Consider the following 17,957-nt stretch of genomic DNA (forward strand, 5'->3'; position numbering starts at 1 on the left):
GCTACAGCCCCTGTGTAACCAACAGCCCTCCTCCCCAAGTCCCATTGCCTCCTCACCCAGACGCCCAAGAACACGGTGGGGGGGCCTCCGGCCACACAGTCACTCCAGCCCAGATGATTTCCCGAGCAATAAGTGTTAAAGTTTTAAACTGCAGTGTGTCCTTTTCCTTCCCTCCTCCCCCACCCATCCCGGGCTACCTTTGCAATTATCCCCCTAGTTGTGTGATGAAGTAATAAAGAATGCATGAATGTGAAGTAACAATGACTTTATTGCCTCTGCAAGTGATGCTTGAAGGGGGGAGGGTAGTAGGGGAGGGTGGGGTTGTTGGTTTACAGGGAAGTAGAGTTAACCGGGTGGGGTGGGGGCAGAGATTTCATCAAGGAGAAACAAACAGAAGTTTCAAACCGTAGCCTGGCCAGTCACAAAACTGGTTTTCAAAGCTTCTCTGATGCGCACCGCGCCATGCTGTGCTCCTCTAACCGCCCTGGTGTCTGGCTGCGCGTAATCAGCGGCCAGGCGATTTGCCTCTACCTCCCACCCAGCCATAAATGTCTCCCCCTTACTCTCACAGAGATTGTGGAGCGCACAGCAAGCAGCAATAACAATGGGGATATTCTTTTCGCTAAGGTCTGAGCGAGTCAGTAAGCTGCGCCAGCGCGCTTTTAAACGCCCAAATGCACATTCCACCACCATTCGGCACTTGCTCAGCCTGTAGTTGAACAGGTCCTGACTCCTGTCCAGGCTGCCTGTGTACGGCTTCATGAGCCATGGCATTAAGGGGTAGGCTGGGTCCCCAAGGATCACGATAGGCATTTCAACATCCCCAACGGTTATTTTCTGGTCCGGGAAGAAAGTCCCTTCCTCCAGCTTTCTAAACAGAGCAGAGTGCCTGAAGACGCGAGCATCATGTACCCTTCCCGGCCAGCCCACGTTGATGTCGGTGAAACGTCCCTTGTGATCCACCAGGGCTTGCAGCAGCATTGAAAAGTACCCCTTGCGGTTTATGTACTCGGTGGCTTGGTGCTCCGGTGCCAAGATAGGGATATGGGTTCCGTCTATCGCTCCACCACAGTTTGGGAATCCCATTGCAGCAAAGCCATCCACTATGGTCTGCACGTTTCCCAGAGTCACTACCCTTGATATCACCAGGTCTCTCATTGCCCTGGCAACTTGGATCACAGCAGCCCCCACAGTAGATTTGCCCACTCCAAATTGATTCCCGACTGACTGGTAGCTGTCTGGCGTTGCAAGCTTCCACAGGGCTATCGCCACTCGCTTCTCAACTGTGAGGGCTGCTCTCATCCTGGTATTCTGGCGCTTTAGGGCAGGGGAAAGCAAGTCACAAAGTTCCATGAAAGTGCCCTTACGCATGCGAAAGTTTCACAGCCACTGGGAATCGTCCCACACCTGCAGCACGATGCGGTCCCACCAGTCTGTGCTTGTTTCCCAGGCCCAGAATCGGTGTTCCACGGCATCAACCTGCCCCAGGAACACCATGATTTCCACATTGCTGGGGCCTGTGCCTTGTGAGAGGTCTAGGTCCATGTCCATTTCCTCCTCACTCTCGTCGCTGCGCTCTAATCGCCACCTCCTCGGCTGGTTCCGGTTTTGCTTTGGCATGTCCTGGCTCTGCATATACTCCAGGACAATGCGCGTGGTGTTCATAGTGCTCATAATTGCCGCGGTGATCTGAGCGGGCTCCATGATCCCAGTGCTAGCTATGGCGTCTGGTCTGAAAAAAGGCGCGAAAGTAGTATCTGACGGACCAGGGGAGGGAGGGGCGAGTGACGACATGGCGTACAGGTACAGGGAATTAAAATCAAGAAAGGTGGCTTTGCATCAGGGAGAAACACAAACAACTGTCACACAGAATGGGCCCCCCCCCCCAAAGATTGAACTCAAAAGCCAGGGATTAGCAGGAGGGAGGGGGGAAGCAAATGAATACAGAATAAATCTATTTTTTACATCTTAAGACGACGGTGCAGCATGACTGATAGCCCTCGGCATTTTCTGGGTGCTTGGCAGCAAATACTGGGCGCTTGGCAGTTAGCCTTCAGGTCTATTGCACAATCTGATACCCACTGCAGTATGACAACAATGGATACCAGTCATAATATACTATCTACTGCCCAAAAGGCAAGGGGTTGCTGCTGTGTAGCAATCTAGCCCCACGTCTGCCAGCCCCATGTCTGCCAGCACCCAGATCGCCCTCGGCCTCTTCTGGGTGCTTAGCAGACAATACTGGGCACTTGGCAGAAAATAGCATACTACGACTGATAACCATCATTGTCTGCCCAGGTGCCCATGATCGACAGCCACTGCAGTACGATGACGATGAATACCAGTCATAATATACCATCTTCTACCAAAAGGCAAGGGGCTGGTGCAATGCAGCCCTACGGCTGCCAGCCCCACAGCTGCCCCCACCCAGATCGCCAATGAAGGCTACCAGTCATGCTGCACTGTCTACCGCCAAAAGGCAGTTAGCTGCTGCTGCTGTGTAGCAATGCAGTCCCAACTCTGCCGGCACCTAGATGACATATGGTGACGGTGAGCTGAGCTGAGCGGGTTCCATGCTTGCCGTGGTATGCTGTCTGCACAGGTAACCCAGGTAAAAAGGCGCGAATCTATTGTCTGCCGTTGCTGTGACGTAGGGGGAGGGACCTGACGACATGTACCCAGAACCCCCCGCGGCACTGTTTTGCATCATCCGGGCATTGGGATCTCAACCCATAATTCCAATGGGCGGCGGAGACTGCGGGAACTGTGGGATAGCTACCCATAGTGCAATGCGCCGGAAGTCGACGCTAGCCTCGTTACTGTGGACGTGGTCCGCCGACGTTATGCACTTAGAGCATTTTATGTGGGGACACACACAATCGGCTGTATACAACCGATTTCTATAAAACCGGCTTCTATTAATTCGATCTAATGTCGTAGTGTAGACATACCCTCATACACACACAAGCCAGTTCCATACAGTAGCAAGTTTTGTGTGTGTCTCCTTACCCTCCACCCCTACTTCTCCCATTTCTTTATTCCCAATTTCTCTTTCTTCCATCTCTGAATCATTCTCTCCATCTCTTCACCATTTTCTCTCCCCCTCTTTCTTCATTTTTGTTTTGTTTCTCTCTGGGTCTCTCTCTGAAAAGCAGCCTCTCCCTTTCATTCTGACCCCTCTCATAGTCACCCCCTATTCTGCTGCCCAAAGGGGCAGCTTTAGAGTTCATGGTTTCAATAGCTCCCACAGAAATCATGAAACCAAGGGTGCAAAAACAGGGGCAGGGGTGTTCGGTTTTGTGTGATTAGAAAGTTGGCAATGGCAACCCTAGTAGAAGATCCGACTCTTGGCTTCTTCCCAAGGTTAGGCTCACAACTGCTTCTTCGGCTTTCTCCTTCACACGGAAGATCATTAAACAGTTGCAACCCATACTCAATGGGGACCCTATCCTGAAAGAAATCTTTCCTGAATCTCCACTTCTGGCCTTCAAATAACTCCCCAACCTCTCCAAACTCATAATCAGAAGCAAGATCCCCACAGAGTAGGACACACCAACTCAAAGCAGCACCAACCCTGCCAGAACAACAGATGCAAAACCTGCAGACATATCTCCACTGCTACAATGATCAATTTCCCTTACAACACACCTTTCATGATCCAGGGGTCCTACACATGCCTATCACAACATGTTATACCTCATCCAGTGCACTAAATGCCCCAATAACAACTATGTGGGTGAAACCAGACAATCACTACGCTCTCGAATGAACTCACACAGGAAAATGATAAAAGACAAAAACACCCTATCACCTGTGGGTGACACTTTTCACAAAGTGATCACTCTGTGTCTGACCTATCAGTTCTCATCCTCAAAGGAAACCTGCACGACACTTTAAAAGATGAGCCTGGGATCTTAAATTCATTACTTCGCTAGATTCTAAAAAATCATGGACTGAATAGAGACACTGGATTTATGGCTTATTTCAACAATCTGTAACCCACTAACCCCCTCTTTTGTCCTATGACTACAAAGGTGTTAACAGGCCACTCTATTTTGAATGGCTCCTTAGATTAGAATATATGCTAACTACTTATGCTAAACAAACCATTCCAGAAGCTTTGGAGCTGTGTGTGGCTCCAAAGCTTGTCCCTCTCACCAACAGAAGTTGGTTTAGTAAAAGAGAATATCTCACCCACCTTGTCTCTCCTACAAAACATAGACACAAACTAAAACCCTTAGCCCCTGCCTGCATTTTCAATCAGCAAACTCTGACAAGGCCTCACCATGTGGCCCATCACTTTGGGCAGTAACCAGGAGCGCCGCCAGCTTTTCTGCCGCCCTAGGCGGCAGAAGGTCCCGCCCCGAAATACCACCGCGGTCACTGCCCCCCAAATTGTAGTGCCCTAGGCGACCGCCTAGGTCGCCTAATGGGTTGCGCCGGCCCTGGCAGTAACCATTGTTCCAGCTCTTAAGTAACATAAAAGGTATTTTACTGCTCCTCCCACTAAGCCTGAAAGAATGGTGCTTAGCACACCCATCAGCTTTAACCAGGTCTTTGATAGTCTCTGGATCAAAGATTGCCATCAAGTGTATTATTAGCACCTTTGGCTTTCTGCATAACAATATTAATAACTGGAGTTAGACCTGAATCAGGACTCCATACCCAACATCCCCTGATCTGATCCTGAAGGATGGACCTCAGCTCCAGCTCAGTTTCCTCCAATAGATTTACCTCCACCCACCCCAAAAACTACAGGCCCCCTTTGAATAAGGGGCTATAGCAGGGGTTCTCAAACTGGGGGTCACAAGGTTATTACATGGGGGTTCGCGAGCTGTCAGCCTCCATCCCAAATCCCGCTTTGCCTCCAACATTTATAATAGTGTTAAATATATAAAAAAGTGTTTTTAATTTATAAGGGGGGTCGCACTCAGTGGCTTGCTATGTGAAAGGGGTCACCAGTACAAAAGTTTGAGAATCACTGGGCTACAGGCTTCGATCTTGAGCCAAGGCTCTTACCCTCCAGACATTCAAGATCAGACAGGCAGGGCCACCAATCTTCAGGGTATTATTCTGTGTATTTGGGTAGTCCTCACTGCACCAGAAAGTAGCATAAGGCTACCTGTTGCAACCACCACTGGCTGATGCAGTATAGAGCTATGGTTGTTTGCTAGGATCCTAAATGGTGCTAAAAGGCCACGTAGGCCCAGGGGTTTAGGGTTTCAGGTTGCATTCTTCCCACCTGAAGACCCATGGACTTAGAAAGAGGGGTGGGGGTTCCCCTGCCTGGCAACCCCTTCTATACATTCACTGTGGAGAGTAGCCAGCTGTCAGCTTCAAAGTGGTGGCAGAGTAGAAGTCAAGGGCAACATTTCCTTCCACCCTCCTTTTTTTCCAACAAGGGCCTCAAATAAGGGGACTGTGCTTTATTTTAAAGTCATCTAATCCCTACAAATGAGACCTGTTTATCTTTAAAAGGGAAACTAAGGGTTTGTTTGTTTGTTTTTTGTTAACCACCAAGACCCAAATTCAGGTAGGTCACTACAGAATCTGCTTAATGTGTCTGAGGGCTTGCCTACACAGGGAAATTTACCAGCATAATTATACCACTATAGTTATATCAGTAAACGCATACTGTGAATACTATTATTTGAGTATTATCAACCTGTAGAGATCAAAACTCATGAGTCAGTGTTTCCCCTTCCAAATCATGAGATTAGCTGAAAATCCTGTTTGTGTGTGTGTGGGTTGGGGGTAATTCAAATTGTGTTTTTTAGTCTGTCTTTTGACTTTAACTCTTCTGCCAATGTGTGTGGGATAATTTCAGGTTGAAAAATCAAATCCCTAATGCATACAAAAATACACACCTACCTCTACCTCCTCTTATGGAGATTCCACTTACCTTCTTCTTCTCACCTCTAATACAGGGGAATCGCCATCTATTTTCTATTACTTGCTTGACCTAACAGCAATGCTTCTCTGCCTCCGGACTTCTCTGTCTGTGACCCAGTGGCAGCTGTTCGCTGACTTCTTCCCTCCGCCCGGGAGTTTCTCCATCAGGGTCCCAGCAGAACCACTCTCCATCCCAACTCCTCCCTGCTGCTACTCCAGGCCTTCTCTCTCTGATCTAGGCCCTTACCTGAAGGCAGGTCAGGTCTGTGTCCTTAGAACCAAAGCTCTTGCACAGAGCTCTGCCCATGAGCCCAGCCCTGAAAATTATGGGTCCACAGGAGCTTCTGATGTCATTGTGACAACTCCTCCTGCAGGCACCAACATCCCCTGTCTCACACAATTAGTTTGTGAGAATTGGCAATACTACAACCCTGCCTTCCCCTGGCTGTTTGGAGGGGACTCCCCTTACTCACCACTATCTCTATACTGAGGCAGCTGCCATCAACCGATGCATCTCGCACCCCATCTGTATCCTCTGCAGCTCCTTACTCTTCTCATCTACCTTTCACAGTGCCACTGCTGCTCCTCCCAGTCCCTGTGTCCATCTAGCCCCCTGAACCACAGACTAACCGCCCTTTTGCCTGGTTTAAATCTCTTTGAGAAGAGTGGGAAGTGGCAGCCACCTTTATTAAGGGCACCCTCACTTCCACATGCAGATAGCATGTAAGGAAATGACAGCCATCATCCTGGCTTCATCCCCATTGACTGTAAAAGGAGATGGTGGCCATTTTGAATAAGGGAAAAATTGTGTGTTGGCACCTTTCATCATGAGACAGGTAAAACCACACCCCACAATTGCTAGTCACAATATAATCATGGCCATTGGCAATAATGTTATTCCCTGATGTCGCTGCCTGCACAGTGTACTCATCAAGTGAATACACAGTCCCTCTGTCTGGCAACAGACACTGTCACACTCTAAGATAACTAGCCAGATTTCCCCAGAACACACTGCTGCAAATGTAACTGGAAAGCACAGCAATTGGGAATGATGGTTGGACACTTTGAAGAAGGCAGCTCTGTGGACACTTCTGCCAGAAGCTGCAAGTGGAGGACAGGGGATGGATCACTTGGTGATTGCCTGTTCTGTTCATTCCCTCTGAAACACCTAGCATTGGCTGGATACTGGGCTAGACGGACCATTTGTCTGACCCAGTATGGACATTCTTTAAGTATTTCTTCACACAACGCACAGTCAATCTGTGGAACTCCTTGCCAGAGGATGTTGTGAAGGCCAAGACCATAAGTAGGTTCAAAAAAAGAACTAGATAAATTCATGAAGGATAGGTCCATCAATGGCTATTAGGCAGGATGGGCAGAAAAGGTGTGTCTCGCCTCTGTTTGCCAGAAGCTGGGAATGAGCAACAGGGGATGAATCACTTGATGATTGCCTGTTCTGTTCATTCCCTCTGGGGCACCTGGCACTGGCCACTGTCGGAAGACGGGATACTGGCCTAGATGGACCTTTGGTCTGACCGAGTAGGGCCATTCTTATGTTCTTATGTCCCAAACCATGCTGGCCAACAATCCCATCATTTTCCTCCTGCAGACACAGCCAGTTAGTTTCCAGTTAAGCAATCTGCTCAGCATAGGCCAGCAGCTGTAATTCCCCTATTAGGTACTCCTACAATTGCCACATTATCTTGCATATTATTGCTGTATAGTGGACATCGCCTGTTCCCTCTCATCAGAGTTGAGAATTCTGAGATCTCAGCATCAATGTCCAGTCTATGCTAGGAATTAGCTTCAATTTCAGCCACCACAGTGTAGATGCCCCAGTGCCAACCCCTAGTGCGCAGAAGGTACCAATTCTGGGGGTTGTCTCTGCTAGTTTTTTCTTTGAGTTAACTTAGGACAAATATCTGCTTGCTGGGGCAAATATTTGGAGAGTGCCCCGATTAACCTTTACAAAAGGGCTCAAGTCAGTTACTCACCCAACACCTGAGCACCGCCATACCCCTAGGGGTTTGCACCAATGCAGCTACAATAGAGGCTGAAATCAGAGCTAATTCCCCATTGAAGAAGTACAATTGCTGCCCACTCCGCCCACTTTGCTTGACCCGGGGCAATGGACAAATCCATCGGGAAGGACAATGGTCTAGGAAAAGCCACACAGCAGAAAACAAAAGAGGGAGGGAGCTGCGGGCACCTCTGCTGCCAGGCTGGGCTGCCCCCCGTGCGAACGCCACGCAAGTCACTCCCACGGGACGCGGGGCTGCTCGCCCCGGGCGTGAGAGGCGTTCGGTGCAAGCGGCGGGGCTGCCTGGGGGCTGAACCGGCCGGGCGCCCAGGGCCCCGGAACTGCTGTCACAGGCTGGGCCCCTCCTTGGCCGACGCAAAGGGGAAGCTCAGGGCCTGACAGCGGCGGAGGGGCTCGAGCAAAGGGGTGGGAACGCGGGCGCGGCAGGGCCCGTGGCGGGCTCCCGGGGGCTCTGGATAGCGGGGTGGTGGCGGGGAGGGGGCTGTCCCGCTAGGGCCATCCAGCAGGCCACAGCGGGGCGGGGGGGCGCTTGTTTCATAACAATCCCGCCGGGCCTAGCCGCAGGTAATCGCCATGGAAACCCGGCCCACCTCGCCCCGGGACAGCTGCTGCGGCTGAGAGACCCTGAGCCACTGGAGCGGCGGCCCCGCCCAGGGGGCCCCCGCCAGGTACCGCGGGCCGCGCTCTCGGCCCCAGAGGGGGGAGGGCGCTTCCCGCTGCCATTCGGGCCCGATAGAGAGACGGAAACAGACGGGGGGTGGAGACCGATCCCCTCCCGGTGCCAGGGCCCTCGCTGCGACAGGGACCGGCCTGCCAGCCCCCTTCCCGCAGCTCCCTTTCCCCATTGGCCACCACCGCCTTCCTGCAGCTCCGGCCTTGGTTAGTAGGAGCACCCTCTGCCGCCCCAGCTGCCTGCATCAGCGCCCCCTCGAAGTAAGCTGGCGAGGGACGCTGCCAACCAGAGGGCACGGGCCTGATCCTCCACCAGCCCTTCATCCCCACAAGGGGGAAATCGGCTAAGACCTAAGTCTCCTTAAGTGACTGATTTCCCCCCTTACTCCCACAGAGCGGTCAAGACTCACTGCCATGGCCGAGGAACCTGCCACTATTTGTTTCAATGAAGAGGATTTTTACTGTCCCGTGTGCCAGGAGGTGTTCAAAACGCCTGTGAGGACAGTAACCTGCCAACACATGTAGGTATATGTTGCCCCTGACCTTCCCCTCTATGAGTGCTTGTCCTCTAGCCTCCTGAGAAGCTGTTATTCCTTTTGTTTCCCCCTCCCCCCCAGCTTTCCAACACTTGGCCTGGGAACAGCGTCTAGTGCAGTATGATACATACAGTAAAACTTTACAGACCTTTTTAAAGCTTCTCCAGTCCACTGTGCTGATAATAAACCTCTATCCAATGCTGAATTTAGATTGTGTATGAGGTGTTTCAGAGCTTTTATCATCCTTATTTCATTTGTAATGAAAGAACAATCAGGTGAAAAATATTTTTTTAAAATCCCTTGCCTGTATTACTAATGTTATGTTACATATTTAGAAGTGAAATAATTTTACAAATCTTATTAAATGTGTACCTTTAATTTCTTATCCATTGGCTATTCTCTCAGATTGGAAAATGGAAAGAGTGTAATCACTTTCATTTTCTAGCTGTCATTCACAATGCTGCAAAAAGTGTATGTTACTTCTGAGAAATGTTTAATTACAAACTAGAAATTTGCCAAAAGCATTGCTTTTAAAATCAACACAGACACTTAAAAGAATGCTGTTTATATATGGAAGGTAAGGGTAACTGCACAAACCAACAAATTGGAATTTATGGGGGCAGTTGCGTGAGTGAAGGGCTGCAGTATTGGGCTATATTACAATTGGTCTAGAAATAAACATGAACATCTGATAATTTCCTCAATGTCACATGTTCAATATCTCATTAATGATCATTCAAGTTACACAACTCAAGTGTACTGGAATTAGAAAGTACAATCTCTGTATAAAATGAATTGCCAAACATCCCATAACTTGAGATCAGTAGTATGTTTCTATAATAACTTTACCTCTTTTGATCTGTATTGTTTTTATGAAGACTTATAGATACAGACTTCAGCCAGTGATCCTTATCCTGCAGAACTTATTGCTGGTTCAAGGCCTGACTCTACTATTTTTATAATAAATAATAATATAGCTACTCAACTATCCTTGGTGCTAAAGCAGAAAATATTGACCTACCCAACTTTTTTTTTTTTTTTTTTTTACTAATTTGTGTTTGTGTTAACTTTGAATTAGCTTCTGCAGGAAATGTTTCCTGACAGCAATCCGAGAAAGTGGAACGCATTGTCCTCTATGCCGTGGAACTGTGACTAAAAAAGAAAGATCATGTCCCAAAAGGGCTCTAGATGTTGAAAACAACATGAAGAAGCTTTCTGGGTGTTGTAGATGCTGTGAAAAACAGGTTGAGTAAACATAAAAGTTACTTATTACAAGTGAATAAACTTTCCTTCCTGGGGACCTGATCCTTCATGCTGCTATGTGTCATTAATGCCCAGTAGTTAAAGACTTGCAGCATTGAGCACCAAGTGAGGCAGGAGTGCATAGACATGCATCTGAAGTAGAAGCTGGTCCTTAGCTATGAAACAAAGTTTGAAATCAGAGCAAAGTGGCTGCTGAAATAAAGTTGCTTTTCAAGAAAGATTTAATTTTTTTTTTTTTTTGTAAAGTGCCAAACTGATAGTGCTCCATAAGTTAGAATAACTGAGAGGAATGAATGAAAACTCTAAAACAGGCCAAGAGAACACGAATAACTATGACAATGAGAAATGGAGAACAACTAGAAAATAAACTAAAGAGCTCATAATGTGCTGTATTTTTTTAAAGTGCTCAAATTTGCAGCAGAAGAGCACAAAATTAAAAAATGCAAACAGCAATACAAATGCCAGTAAACACTACCATATTATTTAATCTCTCTGCTTTCCCTTTGGTAAAGAGATCACTAATGTTCAGAACACTATGGGTGGAATCCTGGCCCCATTGAGGTCAATAGGAGTCTTGCTTAAATGGAGGCAGGATTTCACCCAATAGATTTTGTTTATGAAGCATTTGAATCCAAAAAGTCTTAATACTACCCTTCCTCACTCTTGGGTCTCAGAGGATTGTGTGAGATCCTCCATTAGTACTGAGTTTGGTTCTTTGTTACTCATGATCTCTGTTTAAAATGAAATAAGGTGAGGGAATCATTTAAACATTCAGGTTTATAAACTATAAAACCAAATGCCATTTACACTCAGTTGCAAACTGGTAGACTGGAAAGAACAAAGTGGCTTACATGTGTCATTGAGCATACTAGCTGTGAAAGATAATGTGTTCTTAGAACCTTTGGACATGTTTCTATCTGTAGCTGTCCCGCTCTCACTTCCCTCTGTGAAGCTCTTCATTGTGCTCAAGGGAGCCAGTACTCCTGCTTGACAATAGGAATCCCTGAAAATGTTAGTTTGAGGTGTAACTGACTGCATAAATGGCAAGAGGGCTAGGATCACAAAGTAATACATTATTGCTGAAGGGGAAGGGTGTATTTAAAACAAATGAATACCCCATAGTGCCTTTTCCTTTTGTATCAAGAGTTGAATATAATGCCTAATACACTATTAAGTGTTCAATGCATAGATGGAGTGGATACAGAATGTAGTTGTTAAAGTTGCATTAGAAGAGGAATTAGAATTTAATATATTGTTATACAGGGGTGTTCTGTTTTCCTTTCTTACATGCATTGTTTTATCAGAAGTACCGTCATTCTTTTCCCAGATGTTCTAGTTACACTGTAAAATCTAAATGGTTTGAAATTTCATTTACAGGTTAGGTTTTCTCGCATGAGACACCATTATAAAACATGTAAGAAGTATCAGGATGAATATGGTGTTCCTTCTATTGTTCCAAACTTTCAGATTTCCCAAGATTCAACAGGGAACAGGTAATTAATGTATTTCATGTATGACTCAGATAGTTTTTCTAGGGCACATTTTCTTTTTGTAAACAGTGTTGTCTAAGTTCTTGTGCTTCAAAAATGAATATTTCTCTAGAAACACCCTTTAGATCCTGTTCTTTATTCTTCAATCTGTGGCATTTAGAAAAGTGCTCTACAGCATGTTTTGGAATGACTTCCAGAAGCCTTCCCTAAAGGTTGTATAGTGTGAGAGTACCTCCGACTTTTTTTTTTTTTTTTTTTGCCTTAACAGCAATTGAGTAAGTTGCTTTATAGGAGGTCTGATTGCTCTTAGGTTTAGAGAAGTTTTATTTTTCCCTTATTCTTATTACTATTTAAATGGATAGATGGTTGCTTAGCCTCCTCTTGTTTCAAAATGTTGCTGTCTTTTGTTTAGGATTTTGTCTTCAGATTTGACTCATCTTGAGTTAATCTTCTTGAAAGTGAATAATAGCCCTTTGGCATCTTTACATGTTGGTTTATAAATTATATAACCAGATGCCATTTACCCTCTCTCAGTTGCAAGCCATAAGGCTAAAGAACCTGTTTTGCCAATACCGGAGTAAAAACTAAGCCAGGCATTCAGAATTCACATTTAGTTTAATACATACTTACACATACTGCGTACCTTCATTTATCACCATCTATTTTCAGTAGTTCGACCAGTTGGGGGAAAAAATCCATTTGAGTTTCAAATGAATCTGTGATAAAGAACGAGGAATATGTGGAAGTGGGCTCAAATGTGGGCATTTTCCATAACTATCACGCCATGCTGCTCTGAAGTGGTTGAGTTGGAAAAATATTCTAGAAGTTGTCATGTTACTGCACACCAAATTACACACTCAGAATTCCCATGTCTAAAACTATAAGACATACATAGTCGAGCAATTTGGCCTTGCTTAGTTAAAGATACATGGTCAAAACCTGCATTTAAAGAAAGTAGCATTCTTGCATATAACACACGGTATGAAGTACCTAGTGTGCTAGTTTCAAATTATGGAGGATTAATGCCTTTAACTACTGTTGTAGAGTATCATCCTGAGCAAACAGCTGTCTAATTCCTTTTAGAAAACAGCCCCTGCCTTCTGTTTACACAGTCCATACTGCCATTGGAGCTATTTGTCCTCTTCCCATTCCCCTCCCTGCCCCAAAAATTCAGTCTTGCTGTTGAATGGATAAGTATATACTAAACACTATTTTCATACTAAATTACTTTGCATTCTATTAAAGTTCATCATGCTAACCAAGTGAAAAATAACATCTTGATGCAAAAGAAAAGTTCTGAGCAGGGGTGATATTTAATTATTTGTCATGTTATATATGCTTACCATATGTTCTACCTATATAATCAGTTTACAATTAATGGGACTCAATGGATTTTTTTTTTAAATAGAAAAAAAAACTATATTTCTGGTATCTAGGTATTCAAACAGAAATTAAACTTGTATACTTTATCTAACGTTTTATATAAAGTAATAGGAGTGATACATCTACATTTGATAACGGAGAGATGGCTAATCTTCAGACACTTCAGGGAGATGCAAGGTAGGCTTCTTCAATTCAATATTGTAAAAGTGATTAAGTTGTCCATATTTAGATCTAGATATATTTCCAGTAGGGAGAAGACAATTCAAACTTCTTACGAGAGTCTGACAAACTTCTTTAAAAAAAAAAAAAAAAAATTTTTTTTTAAATCCTTGGATTCATGTACATGCAAGTTTATCAATTAGAATCTGGTGTTCTTGTTGCTTCTTCTTACTTGAAGAATCTCCAGGATGCATTGTATGGCCTCAATAAAAAAGACAAAAGAATTGTCTAAACTTCCTAACGTAATAGAATACATATTGACACACAAATATACAGTTTTGCTTGAAATTTACAGTTTAGCAAAGTGGCATCAGAATTTCTTTATTTTGACTACTAACAAAAAAGGCTATGACAACGTCAGCAGATGTTCTGTTATCTCCCTCTGATATCTCTTAAATTCTCTTTTAATAGATCCATATAATACTGTATAACTTCCATTTTCAGTGCACATCCCACATTCAAATGCCCCCTGTGTCAGGAAACCAACTTTACCCGGCAACACCTACTGGATCATTGTAACAATAGACACCTTTATCAGATAGTTCCTGTAGTAAGTATATATATTTTCAATGTAAGCATCTTAAACTCCCCTTATTTTAGTTATTTAGAGTAATAGTTTATTTCTATGGGCTCTTACAGTTCCAAACAAGCATTATGCTCTAAGAAAAGAATTGCATTGATGACACTGTAGTTAAGTTGAAGAAGGGATTTTCATTCAAAAACATTTCCCTATTAACTATAACTTTTCTTACTTCACTTCAGTCATAAGGCATTTGTTTTTTCTTTGTCATATTAGTTTCAGTTGCTGTGTTGAGTTGAAATGTAAACTATTTTGTTTTTTGAGCTTGATGCTTTTATTTTCTGGTCCCTTAACTAGAACTGCTGTTACTTATAGAAACATTGTCAATTTAAAAATCTTATTTGTCTTGTAACTTACTATTATTACATATGAAACCTAACATTTCTAAAACCAAAAGATAAAGAGGGAAAGATATTTTTATTTTACTCTGTGTAGTCAGTTTCACTGTTTCCTCTGTATAGTTTCCTCTTGCACCCTAGTTGTGTGCAAGACCAACACAAACATCAGTGGAGCAGAAGGGAGAATAATTTTTTTAAAATACAGGAAATTTTTATTTAAAAAGCAAATTGGCAGGAGGACTTACAGGCAGATGTAGTAACAAATTACTTTTAACCTCTTTTAAAAAACTTCAAGTTGACAGTCTCAAATGTTAGTCATATTATTCTGGAAAATTGTAAGTTGTGTAACATTCAAAATGTTGTTTATGTAAAACTCTAGTACATTCACTTTTGAGGTGGATAAGTATCAGATTAAGATTTTACATAGAATACACAATATAATGATGTCTTATTATTGGCTAATACTTTTTTTTTTTTAATAATTTTTCAAATTTAGATTTGTCCAATTTGTGTGTCTCTTCCATGGGCAGATCCCAGTCAGGTTACTAGAAATCTTGTTAGCCATCTAAATCTAAGACACCAGTTTGACTATGGAGAATTTGTGGTAAGCATTTTTCCTTTTTTTCTTGCTCTTCAAAGAAATGGGAAACCTTTTTTTCTCTGAAGGAAAATACTAAATTAGCCTCTGTGGCTGCAGAGCCCACAGAAGATTTGCAACTTTTCCATGTTTAGCTGCTGTGGATCCTGCTACTTAGAGGTAGTTCTGCCACTTCTAAACTGTTGTCTACACTATAAACAGTAACTGCCATTAACAGTGGGTATTGGCAACAGATGCTGCTAAATCATGCTGAACACCCATCTAGTGTAGACAAGGTTGTTCCATAAAGCTAATTTCAGCCTTGCACAGCTGCCCAAGACTACCCCTATTCCCAAGGGAAGTGTGACAGACTCCAGACTGCCACCTTTATGGTGTCTGTTGCTTTGCCAACCAAAAGAGAACAGAGGCCTTGCAAATACGGATTTAGGGTGAACCTTTGATGTCCTAGAGGTATATTGGCTAACTGAAAACCCTCTCATAAGAATTATATGGTAGAGAATCCCTCTCCCTAGCTGACTAGCCCACAATAAAATCAGGGAGAGGACATTGATTGGGTTCATTCGGCTGAAGAGTTCTACTCCTCTGCTTTCATCTCTCTTTGGTATCTGTGTAAGATATAGTATTGAGTGTTTAGCCAACTTTCTTGATCAGGGTGGATTTGATTTAAATCAAATGGATTTAAATCAGGAAGTCAGGAAGACTCAATTTAATCATGGATTTCTACATAAAAGTGCATTCTTGTTGGTTGTTATAACCTTAATACATATTCTTCACAACTCAGAAATAGATGAGACCCAAACTGGGTCTCTTTTACGGTCTGCTGCTGTTATAGGCTTTCCCTTCTAGCGAGAGAATGGTATGGTAGATCTCAAATCAATGAAGGCTACACTCAGAAAGACCTCAAGACTCCTGGAATACGCTGCTCAAATAGTTTCACTTTTGTTTCTACTGTCTGTCCCTCCCTTCTCACATTTGTCTCCAGACTTCTCCTTATCCAGATCTATTCCGCCCCCAACAAACTTCTATTCATTGAACTTTTTGAAACTTTGCACTTTTAGAGAGATGTAAGGGACTGACTCTGTGTACACAAATTTACAGAGGGACAATAGGGTTGAGGTCTTGTTATTTCTCACCTCTATATATTATTTATTTATTTATTTATTTAAAAACATTTTTGCTGTTAAGCAACATGTTATCTCTGGAGACACAGTCCACAGTTTGAGAACTGCAAAAGTAAGCATCTCTGATGGTTGCTTCTAGACTGAGCACTGAGTCCCATTGGGTAGATAGAAAGATTAACCTAAATAATCTATACAGAAGTCCCTGGAACCCCATAAGATTGGGTCCCTAATCCATGAACTATTGGAGCTCATTTACAAAACTTTTCTTAAACATTACATGAATATACTGTCTCATACTATAGAATTAGAATTTATAATCCCTATTCCATGATGAGATATCTTTGAGCTATAATGTATCTTAATTAAAACTATGTTTACATAGGTTTTTTCCTCAAAAAGCATTTTATCAAAAAAATCCAATTTAAATAAAAAAAAACAGATTTTTTTTTGTTTTGTTTAAATTCATTGATCTTGATGCATATATTGTAACACAAGAGATTCTCTATCTAGGTGCCATTTACAATACCATATGTGGGCAACAAATAATACAAAGAACCGGATGGAGTTGAACAGTTTGATAAGCGTGTACAGCGTTTCTCAGTTTTTGATCAAATGTCTTATTGTGTTTAGAATCTTCAGCTTGATGAAGAAACCCAGTACCAAAATGCTGTTGAAGAATCTTGTCACGTGACTATTTAAAGTGTAGGTCCTCTGCATCTTACTGCACTCTGAGGGAAAAGCTACATGAATCCAATCAGTAATCTGAAATGTATATTAATAAAAAGGGAATTCAGTATCTGTTTTTTTAGGTTAAATAACTTTTCCAAGAACAAGAGTTTTTAAAATGCTTTTTGATTAGACAAAAATGGAGTAAATTTTATTACTAGATTTTTTTAATTCTACCTAATTGATCGTACAGCTATTGGAAAGGTGTTAAGTCATTTTACTGAGTAGAGTTCTTTTACTTTAAGTAGGGACCTTGGTGGAGCTATTCACTGTTGTCTTTTGATTTCTGTGTACATTTTCATGGTTTTGTTGATCTTGCAGTTATATTTTTGTTAATGCCAAATTCAGGGCGGAGGGTGGGAATCAGATGCAAAGATGCTGTATTTCACTTTGCTTTTTATAGTCAGGGTTTCATTTGCAAAATTATATCCTCGGGAGAATATTTCTGTGTAACTTTTGTTTCAAGCTGAAGTGATATTTTTACTACCATGATTTCTAATAATAAAAGTGAGAATGGCCAATTTGGAAAGTTGAAATAGTTGTTTTCAATAGTGCAGCATTTTAAAGCAGATTGGTTTCACTTACATCACTAAGAAGGAATGCTATATCATGGCCTGAGGGAAATTATTTCTATTTTGTTATTTCTCTGGTGCATCACTAAAATAGGACATTTTGCTTCCTGGGCAGAGAGGCTATGAGCTCTTCCCACACACCCTGCAAACTGGTGGGGAGAGGAAGTGCTTTGTGTCACTTGACAGTGTGCCTTGTGAATGATTTAAAGATAACATGCAAAGGAAAAAAGTGTTTTTTTGGTTTTTTTTGATAAAAAGGCCAGAGTGTTTTGCCTTTATACATTATTTTTCTTGTTAGTTACATTAGAAATCCAGGTTGTGTCTACCATGAAAAACAGGGAAGACATTAAACTTGAAAACTGGTAGGATTAGGACATAATTGGTATCAAGGCATTGATACATGTTTTGTCAGTCATTGTTTAAAACTTTAACATGTGTTGTATACCTGAATAAGCAGTTGAGAGGAAAAAAAATCTTGCTAAGAAGATTCACTACCTCCATACCTTACACTAAGGGCTACAAAAGT

The 17,957-nt window shown here is 43.1% G+C and overlaps 1 protein-coding gene across 5 annotated transcripts; it reads left to right on the forward strand.

The window, feature by feature from the left end:
• The first annotated feature begins 8,043 nt into the window (after positions 1-8,043).
• Positions 8,044-17,674, forward strand: RNF138 (ring finger protein 138). 5 transcript variants are annotated; one of them, XM_024216525.3, is made up of 8 exons: positions 8,044-8,338; positions 9,000-9,126; positions 10,220-10,385; positions 11,782-11,897; positions 13,383-13,454; positions 13,941-14,046; positions 14,911-15,018; positions 16,764-17,674. In XM_024216525.3, the coding sequence occupies exons 2-8, from the start codon at positions 9,020-9,022 to the stop codon at positions 16,830-16,832; spliced, it is 744 nt and encodes a 247-aa protein (XP_024072293.1). In that variant the 5' UTR covers positions 8,044-8,338; positions 9,000-9,019; the 3' UTR covers positions 16,833-17,674. The 5 variants fall into 5 exon arrangements, with proteins under 5 accessions (XP_024072293.1, XP_024072291.1, XP_024072295.1 ...); XM_024216523.3 differs by lacking the exon at positions 8,044-8,338 and adding an exon at positions 8,410-8,601; XM_024216527.3 differs by lacking the exon at positions 8,044-8,338 and adding an exon at positions 8,420-8,497.
• Positions 17,675-17,957: the final 283 nt, after the last annotated feature.

The sequence above is a fragment of the Terrapene carolina genome, unplaced genomic scaffold (assembly GCF_002925995.2).
Source record: "Terrapene carolina triunguis isolate 2854851 unplaced genomic scaffold, T_m_triunguis-2.0 Scaffold58, whole genome shotgun sequence".
Lineage (NCBI taxonomy): Eukaryota > Metazoa > Chordata > Testudines > Emydidae > Terrapene > Terrapene triunguis.